The sequence below is a fragment of the Tetrao urogallus genome, assembly GCF_951394365.1.
Source record: "Tetrao urogallus genome assembly, chromosome: 26".
NCBI lineage: Eukaryota > Metazoa > Chordata > Aves > Galliformes > Phasianidae > Tetrao > Tetrao urogallus.
In genome coordinates this window covers 490,472-509,229 of record NC_136839.1, presented here as the reverse complement: position 1 = coordinate 509,229, position 18,758 = coordinate 490,472, and the positions used below count along the sequence as shown (strand labels likewise).

At 47.1% G+C, this 18,758-nt stretch overlaps 1 protein-coding gene across 3 annotated transcripts; it reads right to left on the bottom strand.

The window, feature by feature from the left end:
* Nucleotides 1-445: 445 nt before the first annotated feature.
* Nucleotides 446-18,113, bottom strand: ACLY (ATP citrate lyase; the record flags this gene model as incomplete). 3 transcript variants are annotated; one of them, XM_079547242.1, is made up of 28 exons in its annotated part: nucleotides 446-540; nucleotides 722-798; nucleotides 913-995; nucleotides 1,445-1,558; nucleotides 1,780-1,923; nucleotides 2,463-2,613; nucleotides 2,863-3,017; nucleotides 3,254-3,347; nucleotides 3,521-3,648; nucleotides 3,987-4,097; nucleotides 4,443-4,524; nucleotides 4,696-4,892; nucleotides 5,144-5,248; nucleotides 5,686-5,854; nucleotides 7,667-7,808; nucleotides 9,452-9,481; nucleotides 10,573-10,663; nucleotides 11,103-11,257; nucleotides 11,411-11,528; nucleotides 11,687-11,748; nucleotides 12,177-12,313; nucleotides 12,740-12,858; nucleotides 13,745-13,875; nucleotides 14,370-14,449; nucleotides 15,139-15,329; nucleotides 15,925-15,987; nucleotides 16,978-17,100; nucleotides 17,955-18,113. In XM_079547242.1, the coding sequence occupies 28 exons, from the start codon at nucleotides 18,111-18,113 to the stop codon at nucleotides 446-448; spliced, it is 3,306 nt and encodes a 1,101-aa protein (XP_079403368.1). The 3 variants fall into 3 exon arrangements, with proteins under 3 accessions (XP_079403368.1, XP_079403369.1, XP_079403370.1); XM_079547243.1 differs by lacking the exon at nucleotides 9,452-9,481 and having other exon boundaries at nucleotides 7,667-7,811; XM_079547244.1 differs by lacking the exon at nucleotides 9,452-9,481.
* Nucleotides 18,114-18,758: the final 645 nt, after the last annotated feature.

Sequence of the window (18,758 nt, the reverse complement as noted above, 5' to 3'; positions counted from 1 at the left end):
GAGGTTATAGAGCAGCAGTGGTCCCACGATTCAGAGTACAATTAGACTGATGAACACACAGTAAACAAACAGAAACAGCCCCCCAAGCCCGCACTGAACAATCCACAACCCTCAAATCAGCACTTATGGGAACTTCCCCCGCTATCAGGAAAAGCTCAGGACAACTCTGAGCCACCAGAACCATGAAAACCTTTCCTGGAAACAAAAATAAAACTAGAATAGGAAAAAAAAAAAATAATAAAGGGTGAGAAACAGTATTAAATACAGCAGGTAACATGGAACAGCACACGTTTTGGCTTTCGATTAAGTTTCTATTCCCACAGAACAGTTGCTTTGCACAGTTTAACTAGGCAGCTCCTTGTATGTACCAATGGCCTTCGTACATCAAAGTCCCATTTCTGGCTGTCCTCTGCAGGTTCCCCCCTCTGCTGAGCAGCACTGCTGATCACATGGTCATGTGCTCCGGCAAAACGTAGGAGATGTCGTCCCACGGGTGACGGTACAGACCTTGCTTCAATCTCTTCTGATCCAGGTAGTGTCCTAAAAGGAAAGTCTTTGTTACAGCGTTTCTGAGCCTCCTCCTCGTCTTACTTGGCCTTGGAAGGATTTTGATTTCTGGACTCCTACGACCGGTATTTCACAACTGCCAGCCCACACCTCCACCTCTGCCTCCTGTTCATGGCAGCAGGGCACGTCCCTGCAGAAACCACAGCAAACTTACCGATGAATCCCATGCTCCTGCCTAGTACAAAGATGCCATTAAGGGCTCCTATATCAATATATTCATCAGCTTCTTCCCTGGAAGAAAAACAGAGCAACTACTCAGTGTTTGGAAACCCCGGCCCCACACAAGCTGGCAGTATGGCTCCTATTGTTAATTACAGGAGCACAACCCAAGGGAGAAATACTTACCGTGTAAAAGAGCCACAATGCCTGAGCACATCAACAAAGGCAACTCCAATAAAGCCATCTACATTCAGGATAAGATTTGGTTTCTGAAGGAAATACACAGACAAAGATGTCAACAATGGGCAGTGATGTTCACCTGTAATTTCCACGCTCAGGGTAATTTGGAGGCTGCCATAGCTGTGGACATGCACACCAAGTGATACAGAAGGCTGACTGTGAGCAACAGCTGTACTTGATGCACATAACGGCCAAGCAGCCCCAGCCAGGTGTGTTTCACTTCATCCACAGAGATTCTCACCCCTCTGCCAGCACCTGTGTGCCAGCCACAAGGATCTGCACTTCCAGACCACGCCAGGTAACTCTGATAACAGGTTTTGTTCTGCTCAGCGTTTTCTTGCTGTCCAAATGTCTTCAGCCTTATTAAACTGTAGCTGCACTTAAACAATTTGTTAAGCTCTGCCATTAAAATACAGCATTAACCTCCTCCCCAGTAAGAAAAAGTGCTTGTGAGCAGATAAATTCCAGCACATTTCACCTTGGAAGTTGTAATTTTTTCTACTTCGAGCGCATAATCCAACAGCGGAGTGGCAGGGAAATGCTGCTTCACGTAGTCTTTGAGAATCTGAACTCTCATGTCTGGGTTGTTTATCTACAAGTCAAAAACAAAGTTAGCAATGCATCTAACAGGTGTTTCATGTAAGATCTGCAATTTGTAGCTTCAGAGCTTACAAGTCCTGAGAATTCTGCCTAACGCTGCCTCTGAGAGTTGCTGGTTTCCTTGCCTTCATTTCCTCCCCGTTTTTATAAAGAAAACCAGAGCATGCACAATAAAAACACCGCCAATATGTACCAATAGTGCAGTTTGCTTACAGATTTGACTCTGTGTCCGATGCCCATGATCAGTTTCCCTTCTTTCTTCATCTTATTCACAAACTCCATAGGGATAATCCCACTGTCAAAGGCCTTGCTGAACACTTTAGCTGCAGCATCCAGCGCTCCACCAAACCGGTCACCCTGGGTTCAATACACAAAGAGAATTACAGCAAGAACTCCACAAGCAAAGGTCCAAAACAAGCACAGGATCATCTTCCCCCTCCTCCACATCTGCCAGTGTGGCAATTATGAAATTAAAGTTGGACGAAGTGTTTCATAACTCAAAGAAGCGTCAGTGCACAGCACAGCACCCCCACTGCAGGTGGCAGAGGGGAGATGCAATCTGAATCATGACTTGTCAGTTCTAGAGGCAGCCGTGAAGGGACAATTCTGACAGCAATTTGGCTCCTACAGTCTCACACATGAGACAAGATAGTCGTGTTCATGGAAACACGGACTAGATTTCAAACCTAGAACAGAAACTGAACAGTATGAACAGTAGGCTTCTTCCAGTAGATTTTCACTTTCATCAGCTGTAAGCGTGGAATTTAGCAGAAATTCAGACTATGGATGTGCAGACAGGAGCTAGTGCTTAGCTTGCAGCTGTTCCAAATCCTAGCTTACTGGTAATAAATCTAGGACTGAGTAGCACGTAACAAAATTGAATCTTCAGTGCTTACAATAGTAAGAAGGCCTGAAGTGAGACTTGACACAAGATCTTTTCCAGCTCTTGCACAGACAATGGTGTTGTGGGCTCCAGACACAGCAGGCCCGTGATCTGCTGTTACCATCAAACACATCTCAATGAACTGGCAGGCATACTTTGGTAACCTGAGCAAGAGAGAGACTGAAGTCATTTACTGCAGAGATCAGAACAACAAAACGCCCAGCGTTGCTCTGGACAGTAACTCTAAGGCAGAGGAGCAGTGGGATCACAGCAGCCATCAGTGCATCCCAGCACCTGTCTTCTCAGAGATGAGTGGAATTTATTCCCTTTCCACTGGAAATATTGAGACTATAAGACTATAAACTACAAGGCTTCAAGCTAAAGGGTCTGGGCTTCCACAAAAGCTGCCTCACCTCCTTTGAAACCAGAGCAGGCCCAGAACGCCTCCAATTCCCATCTCTTCTTTGAAGACTTCAGTGATTGGCATGCCAGCATAGATCAGTTCCTGCCCTCTCTCATCACAGATGCTTGTCATGAAGGAAGCCGGCTTGCGGATCAGACCCAGCTCCTAGAATCACAGCACAGAGATGATCCTAAACAATGCTCTTCAGAAACAAGGGGCAGCAAGACTTAAACTTGCCTTCAGGGCAGGTTCCACAGCCTACAACCAGCGCAGCCAGCAAGCGCACTGACAGCACGACAAAGCCTGAGCCAACACCACCGTAATGCTGGACACTGAAAGGACACCAAACATCTTGTCTGGTGCCTATGGAACCAAGAATCAAGTGAAGTAGCGTAGCTCACCCGAGCCCAGGAGTAATCCATCGGCACAGTTGGAGGAGGAACTTCCTCAGCTGGCTCAATCACTCTTTTTGCCACAAGATCCTGATAGACAGACCTGGGGGAGAATCCTTTTGTTAATTTAAGTCCTTCTGAATGACAGAAGAGATGCAGCCTTAGTCCAGACCTCGAGAGCCCAGACTAAGCAGGAGTACCAGAGCAGGAGAATATTTCTCAACCATTTAAAGTCAAGCACCCTAGGAGTTTTCATCTCCTGCTCAAGCAACTTACTGAATGACCTCTCCCAGCTCATCAAAGCTCCGGGGAACAAACACACCAGCTTCTTTCAGGGCTTGATTCTTTGCAACAGCAGTTTCAGAAGCTTGGTTTGCACAAGCCCCTGCGTGGCCAAACTGCACCTACAAACAACAGAAGAGACATCAGTAAGGAATGCAAGTTGGATTGGCTTACAGGTAAACATAACTGAACAGGAAAGTGGTTGCAGGAATAGCAGTGACTGCACAATCTGCCTTCTTGTTTGGCCTAACAGAACTCTTGGCTGCAACTGGCTGCTCTAGGATGCTTGGGCTGCATCTATGAACACACTGAATTCTTTGGAGCCCTCCAGTGGCAAATTAAATAAGCACAAAAAGCTTTTATTGATACTTCCGCATGCTTCTCTGCTAAGGCTTAGGTGGGAGGAGCTGGCTTTCTTCCCCTCCTGTCACAAATAAATATACCCCACTTCTGCACGTACCTCTGAAGAAAACATGGTGGCACAAGTACCAATACACCAGCACACCACTGGCTTGGTGATGCGGCCTTCTTTAATACCCCTACAGATCTTGTACTCTTCTGTGCCTCCAATCTGTAGGGAGAAAGAGAGTTGAGCTCTTTCAAAAGCTTTGCTTTTTTTTTTGTTGTTTGAAACCAGCTCTGAGATGCACATGGAAACACTTCTTGGTCCCGCTACACTGAATAATGGCTTCAGTCTCAGAATAAAGTCTGTTTTTAAAGTGAGACTGTGTTGAATACATTCAATTTCTTCTAATTAAAGAAGCAGGAAATAAAACTTCAGATTTCTAATAACACCACGAACAGCTGCCACTTAGTTATAGTTGCTACTTACTATTTATTCTTGCTGCTAGGTCAAACTCAACTGCTCAGTTCTGGGAGCATCCTTCTCAGATAGCAGAGAAATGGCCCCACTCACCTCTCCAAGCACCACAATCATTTTCACTCCTGGGGTATCCTGATAACGCAAGACGTGATCCATAAAAGTTGAACCAGGATATCTGGGTGAAAAACAGGGAAGAATGAGAGAAGTTCATTTATTTCTGGAAAAAAAATCTATGAAACAAGACAAGTTAGCAGCCAGCCTGCCCTTCACTCCAGTTGACAATGACAGTTCAAGAAGCTTCTTCTGTTCACTGACTTGCAAAGCAGCTTCTTTGTTAGACTCCTACCTGTCTCCTCCAATGGCCACCCCTTCATAAACCCCATCAGTGGTTCGGGAAATTATGTTGTTGAGCTCATTGGACATTCCTCCAGACCTTGAAACATAAGCCACGCTGCCAGGACGGTACAGTTTTGATGCTAAGATATTATCAAGCATGCCTCCCGTGTTGCCTATTTTGAAGCAACCTGGTTTGATCCCACCAACCTACAAGAAAATCACAGAAAGATGTAAAGTCCTTTAAGACAGACATGAGACTTAGGAACGTTTCTGCAAAACGGCCTTCTGTCAGTGTTGATACAAGCAGTGAAGAAGGTAACTGTAACCTTAAAATGGTCAACTAACACCTGCTTTCTATGGCTACACACAAGCTGGGTGGTAGGATATACTTCATCCCTTGGGGAAAATGATGTGAAGATTAAGACAGGATTAACAAGGAGGGAGGTCTCAGTTCTTACAGTTGCAGGCCCGATGATGGTGACTCCTTTTTTATCAGCTGCTTTGATCAGCTTCCGTGTCAATGCCTCTGGAATGCCCTCAGCTATGATGGCAATGGTGCGGATCTGCATCGGGACAAAGAGAGCCATCAGCACCCCAAACAAACTCTGCAGGCCGCTGGGTAGCTATGGGGCAGAAAAGCTCAGTGCACAGATCCATAACCTGCTGCAGTCCTCTCAGCAGCTTCAATGCATGGTTTAGATGATTTTCTTCCCCTTGCACATCAGGGAGCAGCACCGTATTTCAGACAAAACTGATCGCTCTCAGACAGAGGTGCTGAGTTTTCCTATAACCTGCAAGCCCAGCATTAGGATTTGCTCCTACAGCTCCAGTATCCAAGAGTTCGCAAGGAGTTCAAACTGAGGTATTTATTTGGAAGTTGGGACACCAAGTTGGTTTGCTGATATCATCATGGTTTAAGAAACACTGGTACCCTGCTCCAGAAGCAGCAGCACAAGGTTTAAATGGTCTTCCTTGAGTTTCTTCTGGATCCCTCACTCACCTGTGGATAATTCATCGTCTCCACAGTGCTGTCATAAGCAGAGCGTAGAGACGCAAAGTTGATGAGAACATCCACCTCTGGGTGCTTCCTCATGGCATCAGACATGTTCTTGTAGACTGGGATCAAGATTTCCTTGTGGCCCCAGTAGAACTTCTGCCTGTGGTCACCACTATGAAGGGGAAGATGAAAAAACCCTGACTTTTAAGGCTTCTGGGTAAACAAGGGATACAACGCATGCAGATAGAGAGGAGTTTACAAACCCCAACTCTCAGACACCAAGACTGACTGCAAGACACTCACTAGCAAGTGAGTACATGTGGGGAGGGACCATACTAACAGCAGAAGGTTCTTCAGAGTATAGAACAGAGCAGCGTATGGAAGGAGACGAGCTAATGGGGACAGAGGCATCCAGCAAGATGAATAAGCTCTCCCACAGTGAAGTTACCAGAGCCTTAATTCTACTCCAAGCTGGAAGACAGAATGAGGCACAGAAAGAGTAATGAATGAGATGCATGCAAAGCTGCCTTACTGGACTGGAACGAATACTGGATTAGGGGAAGACAGGAAACCAGCATCTGTGGCCAGCAGCCAGGACAGCAAGGTAAGGGCCAGTCAATTCCTCTGCAGTGGGACTGCCCACCCTGCTCTGCACATGCTGGAGGAGAGGCATCTAGGAAAGTTCCTACATGTTGTCTGCTACATGTGGTGGACTAACTGGGACTCCTTCAAGTCTCTACTCAGCCATTTAGGAGTCCAGAGATACTGGCTATTTCCACACTGTTACATTTGCAACAGAATGTTCCAGCTTTTGGCAGCTTGGCTTGCTGCAGAAGGTCAAGCAGAAACAGCTGATTAATAGATAGCCTTAAGCTTTTTATCCCTATGGCTTCCTTTCATTAAGTGACTGCAACACTGCAAGGGGCTGCTGCTCATCAGCAGTAACTACGCCTGCAGTTCATCTCAGCACCCTGAGGTCTGCACTTGTTGAGAAGGTATTTCAGAGCTGCAATCATCATCAGAGCTGCGGACCAACAGCACAATGGACAAGAGAGGCAGTACTCTGCAGGAGGGAGGTTGATCAGCTATCAGCTCTCCTGGATGTCTGTAAATACCACAGAAATTAAAACAAGCCTCTTCCCCTTCCATGCTCTCATCTGTCTCAGCAGCAGGCCAAGTCAGACGCTCCTTTTCTGCTCAGCACTTGCTCTGTTCAACAGGAAGGCTTTCCCCACCCCTCACACGAGGGGCAATGGAGCAGCTTACGCATCATCTCAGCAGCCATGGAGGGACCTCCTGATGTCAGTCTGAAACTAACTTCTAAACCCATTAGCTGAGGGGATAAGGCCAAGGAGGGTAAATACCTCAGTGTGATGGAGTTCTCTTGAAGGACCCACACACTTCCTGCCTGCTAAGAAACTGCAACTAATAGAGGAGACAGTCAGAATCAGGATCTATTTAAATAATTTGACAGGACAGATTGCCTTAGCCTGATTAGCAGAGCTGCTCTGACTCCAGCTAATATTTGAAGGTAAAAAAAACCCCACCAACTGCAACAGGTACAAATCAAGGTGTCAGACAAATAGGCAGCAAACAGAATCAGCAGAAGAGCCCATACGTGTCTTTAGTGCCTCTGCTAAGCTAGTCAGCTGCTACAAGAAAGTCCAACTAGCAAAACCTTCTTCACTTTGGAATGAAGGAACAGAACTTGGACACCCTTGGAAAGAGCAAGATGTGGGGCCTGAAACAGCTCCACGTTAGCTGTACAGCACAACTCAGAGCAGCCTGAAATCAGTGACTGAGGGAAGCAGGAAGCAGTCTGCAAAGCCAACCCGATGACAGGGAGCAGAGGAGAAAGTGTAAAAGCAGCAATGAGAACTAGGGCAGAACTACACTAAAGAACAGAGGCTGGAGGAGGAGAAAGCTAAGAGAAGTATCTGAGGGATGCAGTCAGAAAAACGACGCCGTTAGCACAGCTACTTACGTGAATGGATAAACCATGGCAGCTACGGAAGGTTCGTCCCGGGAGCAGATATAATCAAAGTCCAGCATCCCCTGCACGGCTCGCGTCTGCATTCCCCAGATGATGGCTTTGGTGTGACGGCTGAACAGGGTTGTAGCTTTACCTGCTCAGAAAGAGAGCGGGGGGGAAAAAACACCAACACACCCCGAATGTATATCTGTGCAAGACAGAAGTTGAAGCTTCGCTAATGTTTGCTGAAAGCCTCCCAGATCAGCATATCCCCCCACCCCAACCTAGTTCCAACAGCTGAGCTACAGGATGTAGTAGACACGCTGCCCAAATTAAGGAAGAAGCTGCAGAAGCAGCATCCTCCTCTTCCCAGGATTCTGAACACAGCAGCCAAGTTTTGGGTTTCACAAAATGGACAAGTGCAGAATCACAGGCTGGGAACTGGTGTAAGGCTGGAGAGATGTGAAGTGAGAAATGCCTCCTCCTCACATCCCTCCCAGATGGATTTATTCTGCAAAGCTGAAGAGGAAGGGAACTTCTGTTGCATATGGCCTTCAATCTGCAAGAACCACGGGAGGTTTGCTTCCTGCATTTGTCAGGGTGCCATACCAGCACGATGGTAGGAAACAAAAAGCAAAATGCAGAAAATGAAAGAGACACAGCAAAGGAGCACTACATTACTCAGCTTTTGTTTTCAGTTTCTGATACCAGGATCCAACACAAACCTGATGGCTCTAAAATTTTATTTATAGCCCAAAACTTTGGCTTTGAGGGGCAGAGTCACAGGAAAGGCAACAGTTCAGCTAGTGAAGATTAATTATTTAAGTACATTTGCACCACTTGTCACAGCAAGATGTTGAGTTCCTCCCTTGGACTCCATACAGAGATCATTTTAAAACTAACTCTGAGCTGATCCATCTGCTGATCTCAGCGAGTCTACAGCTGATTTCTTTTAGGCTTCAAATAAAGGTAGTCAGCACGAGGGAATAAATCAGATGGTGTTCTCCCAGCATTAGCAATACATCAGTCACTATCTTCTCCAACACAACACGTTCATAGTAAAGATGCACTGCTATGCAACTTGTGCCTAGGAAGCTGCCTACCCTACAAACCTTTCCAATTTATCATCTTGCAGGTGCCTACAAGGAATAATATCAGTATCAACAGGAAAACACAGGATGCAAAAGGTGGTATTGTTTGTCCAAATTACACACAGAAGAATGAGGGTCTCATTCTGCCCGTCTCCACTCTTATGGTAGGGAAAATAACTGGAAACTTCACTTTGCTTCAGAAGCTTCTCATCCAGCACTGAGCTTAAAGTTCCCATAATTTCACTGGGCGCAAGCTTTAATGTCTTGCTGAACCAATAAGGCAACAAGAGCCTTTACTTCATTCCTTAACCTTCTTGTGCCCTCAAGGCTCGTAAGCAGGACAGCTGCTCTACTACGTTTCCCTTTAGTTATTATTCAGCAAGTCCCTGCTGAAAGCAAAGGTTGCTTTTCGCAGTGTGCAGGGCTGTTTTTCTCTCAGTGGTTATGGGAGCAGAGGGAAGGTGAAGAGAAGCAACTTTGAAACTTGTCCTCCCATCCCCGGGAGGAAATGCGTATTTTGTGCAAAGGCATCTGTGATCTGCACTTCAAAAACAACTGCAAGACTGTGCTAGCTACATCTGCTGGCAGGAGGGAAGGGAAGGACTAAACAGCACTGCAAAATTTTGGAGAGAAAAAACAGCAACAAAAACTGAGAAGTCAGCTGCCAGCAAGGCCAGACACACTCAGGTAGTCACACATGTCCTACCTGCACCGGGTCGTGGAGCTGGGACTGAATCTGTTGAAGAGAGAATCACTCATGCAACAATATGACACAGTTGGCTGCTGTCACCCCGCAAGGCCACGCGTGGCACAGTGCTCACTGCAGCTTCCCTCCTCCCCACAGCTCTCAGAGCTTTTGGGTTTTGCTTTTGTTAAAAAAAATAAAAACACACAAAAATCCCACACGCAGACTGAAGCACTTCCTGCTGTACCTTCTCTCCAAATCCAGTGTTCTCCACACCACAAGATCCACAGCTCACATTTTCAAAGGACTGCTTATGCAAAAGTTCTGCACGCCGTGATTAAGAGAGCAGTATTTCTATTTGGGTGCTGTGTTCCAGTGGAGTCAGATCTGAACCCCACTGTCACCACACTGTTCTGCTGCCAGTGAGATCTCCATCTCCTCACACTCAGGGGAGCAGCAGAACAGCTCCATATTCTGTCCCTACCCTCCAATGCAGTTTGCTCTTACCCAGAAAGGCTTCCAACAAATACAACCAGAAGGCCCCCAAAGCTCAAGCACGTCACCGTGCTAAAGAAGCCTCCTACAAACTTAAAAACAAAAACAACCAAAAAAAAAAAAAAAGCAAAAGAAATCCCACCACACATAACAGAGGAACCCCAGATCCTGAACGTTTCATTACTGCATCACAGCTCCTACTGAACTGACAAGGCTCTCAGTGCTGTCTGGAGAGGCTCATCCTGAAAGCTGCAACACGTACCAAGAACTTGGTGCATACCCACACTGCTCCAACAGCGTTCCATGTTAACACCCCAGATAACTACATGGAAAGCAGACCTCAGTGCAGCAGCCACAGCAGAGATGCTTTGCTGCTGTCTGCTGGCCTCATGTAAGGGAACATGGCAAAGCTGCAGCTCTGAAGCGGTGGCGATTGCTTGGAAAAAAACCATCACCACAGATGAAGGCAGCTTTGACTCACCTTGTGCACGAGCTAATTGCACAGCAAGGGACAACATCCTAGAAGCACTCAAAAAGGCAGACAAATACTGCAACATTACTTTTGTTTGTATCCAGAAAAAGACCTTAGTCAAGTCCACATTCTTTTAGAGTGGAACAGAACTGCTAGCAACCATTTCTGGACTTACCAAGAGGTGCTGTTGGCTTTGCCTTCTTGGCTGGAGCAATATCATCAGGTTTGGATTCGGAGAAAGAAGCTGTTCTGCTTGGTGCTGGAGTCTGAAAGATTCAGAAGCCAAGTCAGTAAAGGACAGCATACCAGATAAGGCTGCCCAGTCTCAATTTCTGGGGCTTTTAAAAGGAAATGGCCACTTTAACTATGGTACCCTCCAAAGAAAGACAATTTATAGATATAGATTCTATATATAGCATAGAAATATTTCAGTCAAGAGGGAACACTCCTAAATTACCAAGTTCCCAGTAGGTAAAGGAGTCACATTCTTGCTGTTGAAGGATCACATTTTCTGCATAAGTGAAGTGAATACCAGATGGCCCTTCTTGGAAAATGAGGCAAGCAGTCACCAGTTTGCCCTCAACCTTTTAACTGCACAAACTGACAGTGGCTAAAATCTATGTCTGACCCATCCAGACAGAGGACGCTGCTTCCAGGAGGCCCCTCACAAGCCTTCCCTTCCACAAAGGGGGTGGAGGAGCTCACCGATGGGCTGCCGCTGGCATTGAGGAGGAAGTTGGCAGTGTGGGCTGCAGTGGGTGGCTGGTTGGGGATGGGTCGATGGCCAAGCGCCATCCCCACAATCGCAGTCATGTGAGTCTCTGTGCCAAAGACATGGATGGGGATCCCAGTGGTCTTCCCTGCACACGCATACAAGAACAGTCAGCTTTAGGCAGAGGAAAAGGAACCAGCATCTGCCAGAGCAAAGTATTGAACTTCAAAAAGGCTCCAGCCAAAGCAGGTGGAAAAAAACAAGAGATGAGAACAACACGGGGGAGGTGGATGGTCCTTACCAACTTCTCCCATGACACGCAATCCTTCCTGGTAGTTCGGGCCTCCTCTCCGCACAAAGATCCTCACCTCATGCTCTTTCAGAGGGCCTTGGTAGTCCTTAATTGCTCTAACAATGCCCTGAGAAAGAAACAAAGGACAGGTGAGCTGGGAAGCCTAACATTAACACCGTCCTCCTCATCGTCTCAAGCACTACGGGAGATGCACAGCCAGAATTGGCACAACGTGACCTGGACAGAACGGTCTGGGGCTGCCAACACTCCCAAGTAGTCACACACCTTGAAAGTGGCTGCGACGTTGGTGAAGTTAGCAATGCTGCCTCCAATGATCAGGATTTTGCCTATGAGAAAAAAACAAGCATAAATAAAACAGCATTAAGAACACGTTAAGAACACAGTGCACCTACTGTAAGACCATGAAGCACTGCAGGACTGAGAGGAACAACGCTGTGGTTCAGACTAATTAACAGTTTGCAGTAGGCTGTGTTTAACAGAGCCTGGAAGATGAGTTTTGCATCAGGCAAGAAACTTTCTGATAAGAATCTCTTCAACCACATTTGTGCTCTTTGGTACGTGGAAAAATACAAACTGTGCCCCTGAAGCAAGAGCTAACAGAAATCCATTGCTATCTGACTCAGAAGGCAGAAGTATGTTAAGACTCTCAGGTAGCTCTAAGCATAGCAATGCTCCAGATTGTTTAGTTTTTCTCCTATATACTTTGAGCTGCACATCCTGGCTAGTGAATTACAGCCCCAATCCCAGATCTTACCTTCAGGGTGTTTCTCTCGAGTCATGAGGGAGAGAATAGTCTTGGCATAGTCGTAGGTCTGCTGCTCACTTGGTGCTCCTGAGTATTCGCCATAGTTTGCCAGTTCATTCACACCCCCCAGGTCACAAATAGTGTCACTATTAACGAACAGAAATAATTTAAGAGATTAGTTATAATTTTTGTGTCACTACAGAACATCCCAAATTCCTGTGAAAGCATGACTTCGGGAGGTCACACATCCACTGAGAACAAAGCTGTTCTCTTGGTGCCAGTCACGATTAGCCTTGTTATACATCCTACACGTGATGGGAGCCACCACAGCAGCCACACGAACATTAGGAGCTTTCAGCCAGTCTCTTTCCCAGGTGAAGAGAAGCTTAATTCAACCTCCCAGAGTCAAATTATCATTTCTAAACGACACTGTGTTCCACATCCTAGGGAGACACCTGCACAGCATCTTCATTCCAGGCAGGTCCCAAGCAGTCACAGCATGGCAAACAGTCCCTCCCCAGAGGCTCATTTCCATTGCAACACCCCCTGCACCCCAACCCTGGCTACAATACCTGTAAACCACAGAGGCACCACCACCAGCCACCATGGTCCAGATTCTGCCTTTAGGGTTGAGAATAGTAAGTTTCAAGCTGGCTCCGCTCTTTGCATCCAGATCAGCAATGTAGGCTTCCTGCAGACACACCAACAAACATTATTTAAGCGCCTTTCTGGCTTTCCTTGGCTAATACCTGCATGCTGTTCTTTAAACCACAGTGCTAGCGCTGCTGGGTCCAACTTCCAGGCATGCAGAGCTGTCCCATCTTTTTGTCAAGCTGAAGGAGGAATGGGACTGCAAACAGCTTCTGCTCTGACCCCGTCTGCAGACCGAGACCGGGGAAGTACAAAAAACAAACCCTACACACCCACAGCCACCTTCTCTCCAGCTGTGCTAAGAATGTAATCACCAAGAGAGCTGTGATTTGGCTCAGTGTGGTATTCCTGCACCACAGGGTGCTCGCCTGTTGTGAAGCACTTCACTGGGAGTTCATTAAGATTCTCAAAGACACTGGGACAGTAACCTTCACAGCGACTTGCAGAGGGATGATTCAGAGAGACAAAAACTGAACTAATACATTTAAGTGCAAACTGAGTTAAGTGTTGGCATCCAGCATGCTGCATGGAGGGAAACAGCTAAATGGATTTCTTGGCCATGTTACAGAAACCTTTTCCAACTGATGCATAATCATAATTAATGAAACAGGAAAAAAAAAAAAAAAAAAAAAAATCAGGGAAAATCATTTTGAGGAGTAGCAGAACCCAAAATAAGTAACAGAACAATTAAGAAGAGAGTTCCAATAGTTCCAGCAGTTATCAAAGCTGCAGAGAAGCTACATATGGAGCTACTGCAACTGGCAGTAGAAACCCTGACAATTCTGAGAGGGAAGACTCAGGCACTTCAAACAGCAGCAAAACCCTACATGAGAGAGAAGCTTCACTGCTACGGACACACAAGCAATGAAGAATTAATCCTGTAGTCCACAAGGGAGGAATTTTGGCCAGAGCAGGTTGTTACTTGCCTCTGGGTAGGCTTCCCTGCCGAAGGGAGGGGGAAACTCCACATCCCCCCATTTCACTTTGCAGATGTAGTCAGCAGTTGCATCAATCTTTGCAGCCAAATCAAGGATGTAGACACCATCCTTAGTCACGACTTTGGAAAAAAACAAACCAGGATTAGCTGTGCCTTGCACAGAGGGACACGGCAGCCATTCGCTCACAAAACCCAACACCGGGTAGCATTAAAAAATAACGAGGCCCCCTTTGATCTCCTTTCTCCACATCAATCATTTAAATCTATTCAGAAAACCCAGAGAGTTCACTTCACCATGAACCTGGGATCACAGTGATCTGGTTCAGGTGCTGTTTTATCCTGAGCCGTTCTCACGTGCTTCACTTCTACTTCCCAACCTTTCAAGGTATTGTTTGCACTAGGAGATCAGATAACAGAACACTGCCTCCAAGCTCTTTACATCTCATATTCATTCAATTCATAGCTCCAAGACAAGTCACAACCACCTCTGTACCTGTTTTGCATATGCCACTGTCATGAACTACACACAATAGAGAAGGCTAATCCACACCTTTCAATATTTTAGTACAGATAATAGCAGGTCCTACATGTAGGCTCCCAACAGCTCTGGTTACCTAATGGATTGATCTCGAGGTACGTGAAGTACAGATCTTCGTAAAGATTGAACAGGCCACAGATGAAGCTAGCCAAGATGCTGCAAAAAAAATTAATTAAACTCATTAAAGCAGCCAAACATAAAGTACAGCCTGCTGTGCCTTATTTGTATTAGCCTCAAATCTACTCTGTACCAATTTATTTCATTCTCATTCATCTTCTGGAAGAAGCCTGGATGATGACTCAAGGAAAGACAGACCTTGGTGACTCATCCTCATTACGCTCCAGCACACTCCGCTGGGAACACATTTGTGAGCAACTGTCTGAGCTGCTCTGTCTGCTTAATCGTCCTGAGACAGAAGTGCATCCTTGTCTCTCACTGACAGATACGCATCCTCGTCAGAACTCAGCCTCCTGAGCTGAGATGGGGAGCAGACTGCAATAAACTATATTAGTGACAGGCTTCTGCACGGGCACAGAGATCAAAATTCAGTGTGCATCTCCACCTCCTCAGAGGTCAAAGCTTCAGTAGATTCAGAAGTGCTCCTGTCAAATGAGGGCTGGAAGCACCAGGAACACTCACTCGCAGTGCCACAAGAGGCTCGGCTAAGGTCAAAGATTTCAGAATTAGAATGCATGGAAGATCCCTGAGAGCTGCAAGAGGGGTAGGAGAGCAAGTTTTAGGAGGTAGCACTATGAACGGACACTGCAGCAAAATGAAGATGAGCTTCTGGGTGGCTGGTTGTGCCCAGAGCAGGCACGGGAATTGGGCACCTGATCCATACTTACTCTTTTTTATCTGCTGGTGCGTGCTGCAGGAGGTGCTTCTTCACATCTGACTCATTAAGCTTTTCATCCACTGCCACAAGCAGCTTCTGAGCTTTGGCATCAACATCTCCCACATCCACACCTCCCTCGTGGTAGAAGAGGACATAGTCTCCCTCCCGGGCAGCATAAACGCAGACATAGAACTCTTCCTCCTGCACCACAGAGCCAGGCACAGCCATTAGCAGTCACACCCAGCAAACACCTTGACAAAGAGGAGCTCGTGTCAGCACCAGGAGAGGAAACTGAGCCCACTTGGAACGCTAAGCTTTCCAGCACTGCCCAGACACCTCCCAGGAAGCTTCATCCAGGGACAATGTTCTCTATTTCTGGAGGAAAACGCTCCTATCTCACACAACCAGATCCTTTCCTGGTGCAGTGAAAGCACCTGCAACTAAGGTAATTATACCCTTCCCAAAACCGTGGCACAGAACAAAGATTTCACCAGCACAAATTGAGACATCCTACACAAAGCGAGATGGGAGATTCAAGGATCTGCCTTCTGCCTTCCAAATGGGTCCTTCTGTGATTTCTAACCTCCTCCCAGTGGAGTAAGAGCAACCATGGTTATTAATGACTCTTTGCAGGGACTAAAGCTGTGCCAGCATGCAGCTCTGACAACATGCATCACTGTCAGCTTAATAACCCACTCCCAAGCTCCTGCTTTTGCCTCTGTATCAAACCATCTAAGCCACACACCAGCCAGAAAAGATTGAGAAGTGCTTTTAAAGCTTTAATTGGTTAGCCAACCTGTTTGTGGGGGACGAAGGGTTCAATCAGAAAGTTCTTCAGGATTCCCTTTGCATTAGCAATCTGTAGGCAGAACACAAGGCAGGCACCAATAAATACTTGTCCAATACCCACATTTATGAGACCATAAGGCAAGCTTAAAGAATTAACACTACCCTAATTAACCAATTCCTCCCAAACACCTTTCCACCACGTTTCCAGGGAAACCACTCTTCCCCACAGCAAGGTCTCAGGAACCTGCAGAGGTGCTTTCCTGCCATCCCAACCCAAAGCATCCCAGCACAAGGGACGTGGCTGTGGTAGGTACCACTGCTTCAGGAACCAACATCATTGGTCACAGCCTTCCCTTCAGATGCGATTGCTGCATTGTGCAGAACAACTATTTCAACACCCATCATTTTTCTGATGGGAGGCACACAAGATGCAGTTGCCTGCTGTTTCGTAATGGCCTTCAGGCAAGTCTCACTGGCTCAGCTGCCCAGCCTGATGCTGGAGCCAGCAGCAAATCAATCACAGCAGAGCAAGGCAGCTGCTCCCTTGAAGTAGCAGAACTCCTGAAACACAGAAACTTGGATGGCAGGCATTTCTTTATCGTTAGCATTGCAGTAGCATTCCCAGGGCAATAAATATTACAAGACAGCACCACACTAAAAAAGGACTTGAAGTAACACCCAGAGAACAACCAGAGCACTGCCTGGCTACAGTAGGAGGACAATTTTATGACAGCTTCTATGCTTGTCTTGTTAAAACCTCCTTAGATTTTAAAGCAAAGCAGCTATGCCAACTAGACACAGCATTCGAGCGATCAACTACTGATTCCCCAGAGCAAGGCATTTTCAGAGCTGTGCTGACTCCTGCTGAACTGCTACACGGCCCCCCAACAGCAGATGGTAGCAGGAGCACCAAGTTAACAGCACGCCATTAACAGCGCTTATTTACCAGGAGGTTCACACACAAAACAGTTCCTTATTTGTCCTGGTGTCAGCACAGCACACCTTTCCAACCCCGCAAGGCAGAGCAATACCTGCAGACCTGTTGCCAAATGCCACTCACCGTGGTTTCTTGGCCCAAACGCTGCTTGAGCCAAACCTTCACCTGATCCAGTGTGAGGTTAATTCCAACCAGCCCCAGCTTCCCACGCCGCTTGATGAGCTGATCTGGCTTCACCACTAAACGCTGCAGCATTGTGCAAGAGGGATTAAAGAAAGAATAATTAGAAAGAGAGTTGGGTTGAGAGATTCTCTGCAGATGGCAAAGTGAAAAATTCAGTTAGTTTTATGCAGCAAAGTTCTTGCTGTGTTCCTCAGTCCTTCGTTTTGTGCCTAATGCGTTACAGTTGTTAAGCAAATGCATCTCCTGCTACAACACATCTGCCTTTCTTTTCCTCCCATCTCTGCACTTTGAGTAGAGCTGCTTTGTTTCCCCTCAGAGAGGACTGTAGTCAGCTCAGTCTCTGCTGATCATCAGATTTTGATGGTGGTGCTTTGGCGTGGCTTTTTAGTGAACTAAGTTCTTCCAGTGTAACTGTTAGGATGGCATTTCTGTAAAGCTTCACACCAAGTAGCACCCAGCACCCCATCCACCTGTAAGCCTTTGTGAGATACACCATGACACCAGCGTTCCTCCACCAGCAGAGGCACACATGGAGAAGCCATCGGAGATGTGGGACGCCAAGCACAAGCACATCCCCAGCTGCTTACAGTGGCACAATGCTGCCACTCCATCCTCCGCACGTGAGACTGGCTGGGTTCAGTGTCACGCACATTTTAGTCACCTGACAGTGCTTCTTCACGCTATACCTACAGGAGGCTGCTCCCAGGTAACAGGCTTATTCCTGCTTCCAAGTTTTGTTGTTGTTGTTTGTTTGTTTTGGATAATCAGGCCCTGTTGAAGGTGATAAACCTCACTTCAAGGGTGTTGTGCTGCTTCACCAGGGTCGCAAGCACTGCAGGGCAGCAGCTACAACCAGCCCCTTCAGGAAGCACACAGGGAGCCCTGCCTGCCCCGGGGAGGCCCAGCACAGCCCTCACCTCGCTCAGCAGCCAGGGGTGGTCCTGGGTGAGCCGTGCCCAGTCGGTGTCCGGGGTGACGCGGGCATACTTGAAGCGGTTCTGGATGGCAGAGGACGTGCAGATGTACTTGTACAAGAACTCCTTCCCCGTCTGCTCAGAGATGGCTTTGGCTGACATGGCTGCCTAGACTGGATTGAAAAGCAATTTGTCAGAGAAGTCATCAGGAGAGAGCGCTTCTGCCAAGGGGTCACAGCTGACAGAGGCTGGAGCGGCGCCTTGTGCTGAATGTTGTCACTGCTCCCCTCGCACAGCCCTGCGGCAGGGAGTACAGAAGCACCCTGAGCTCCTGGCAGAGCTGCAAGGCATAGCCACAGAAATGAGAAGCTGCTTGAACTCCAAAGAAAGCAAAGTGTCTGAACAAGCCACTGAAGGCCAACTGACCGCCCACGGTATCACAAAGCAGAAGCCCCACTTCTGGCCATAAGGCAACACTGGTAGACAAGTGCTTCTCTGCCACAGCTTCCTCAAAGGACAGGAATTCTGAACAGAAGGCAACAAAGCCTAACGCTACACCAGAAGCAAAACACGCAGCAGTCTCACAGAGAAACAGTCTGTAATATGCAAACAGAAATGGCCAGCCACATCAAGAACCTGGGTGTTGAGCGGCCTGCAGACACGGCTTCCCTGCTTACAGAGCAGTTAGATATTTGCTACACAAAATCCTACCCACTGCTAAGTCCTTTTTTCTTACCCATCTTTGCCCCACGAATGCCACAGAACTGCAGGAGTGTAAGCTGTGCTGCAATTGCACTGAAAATTAAA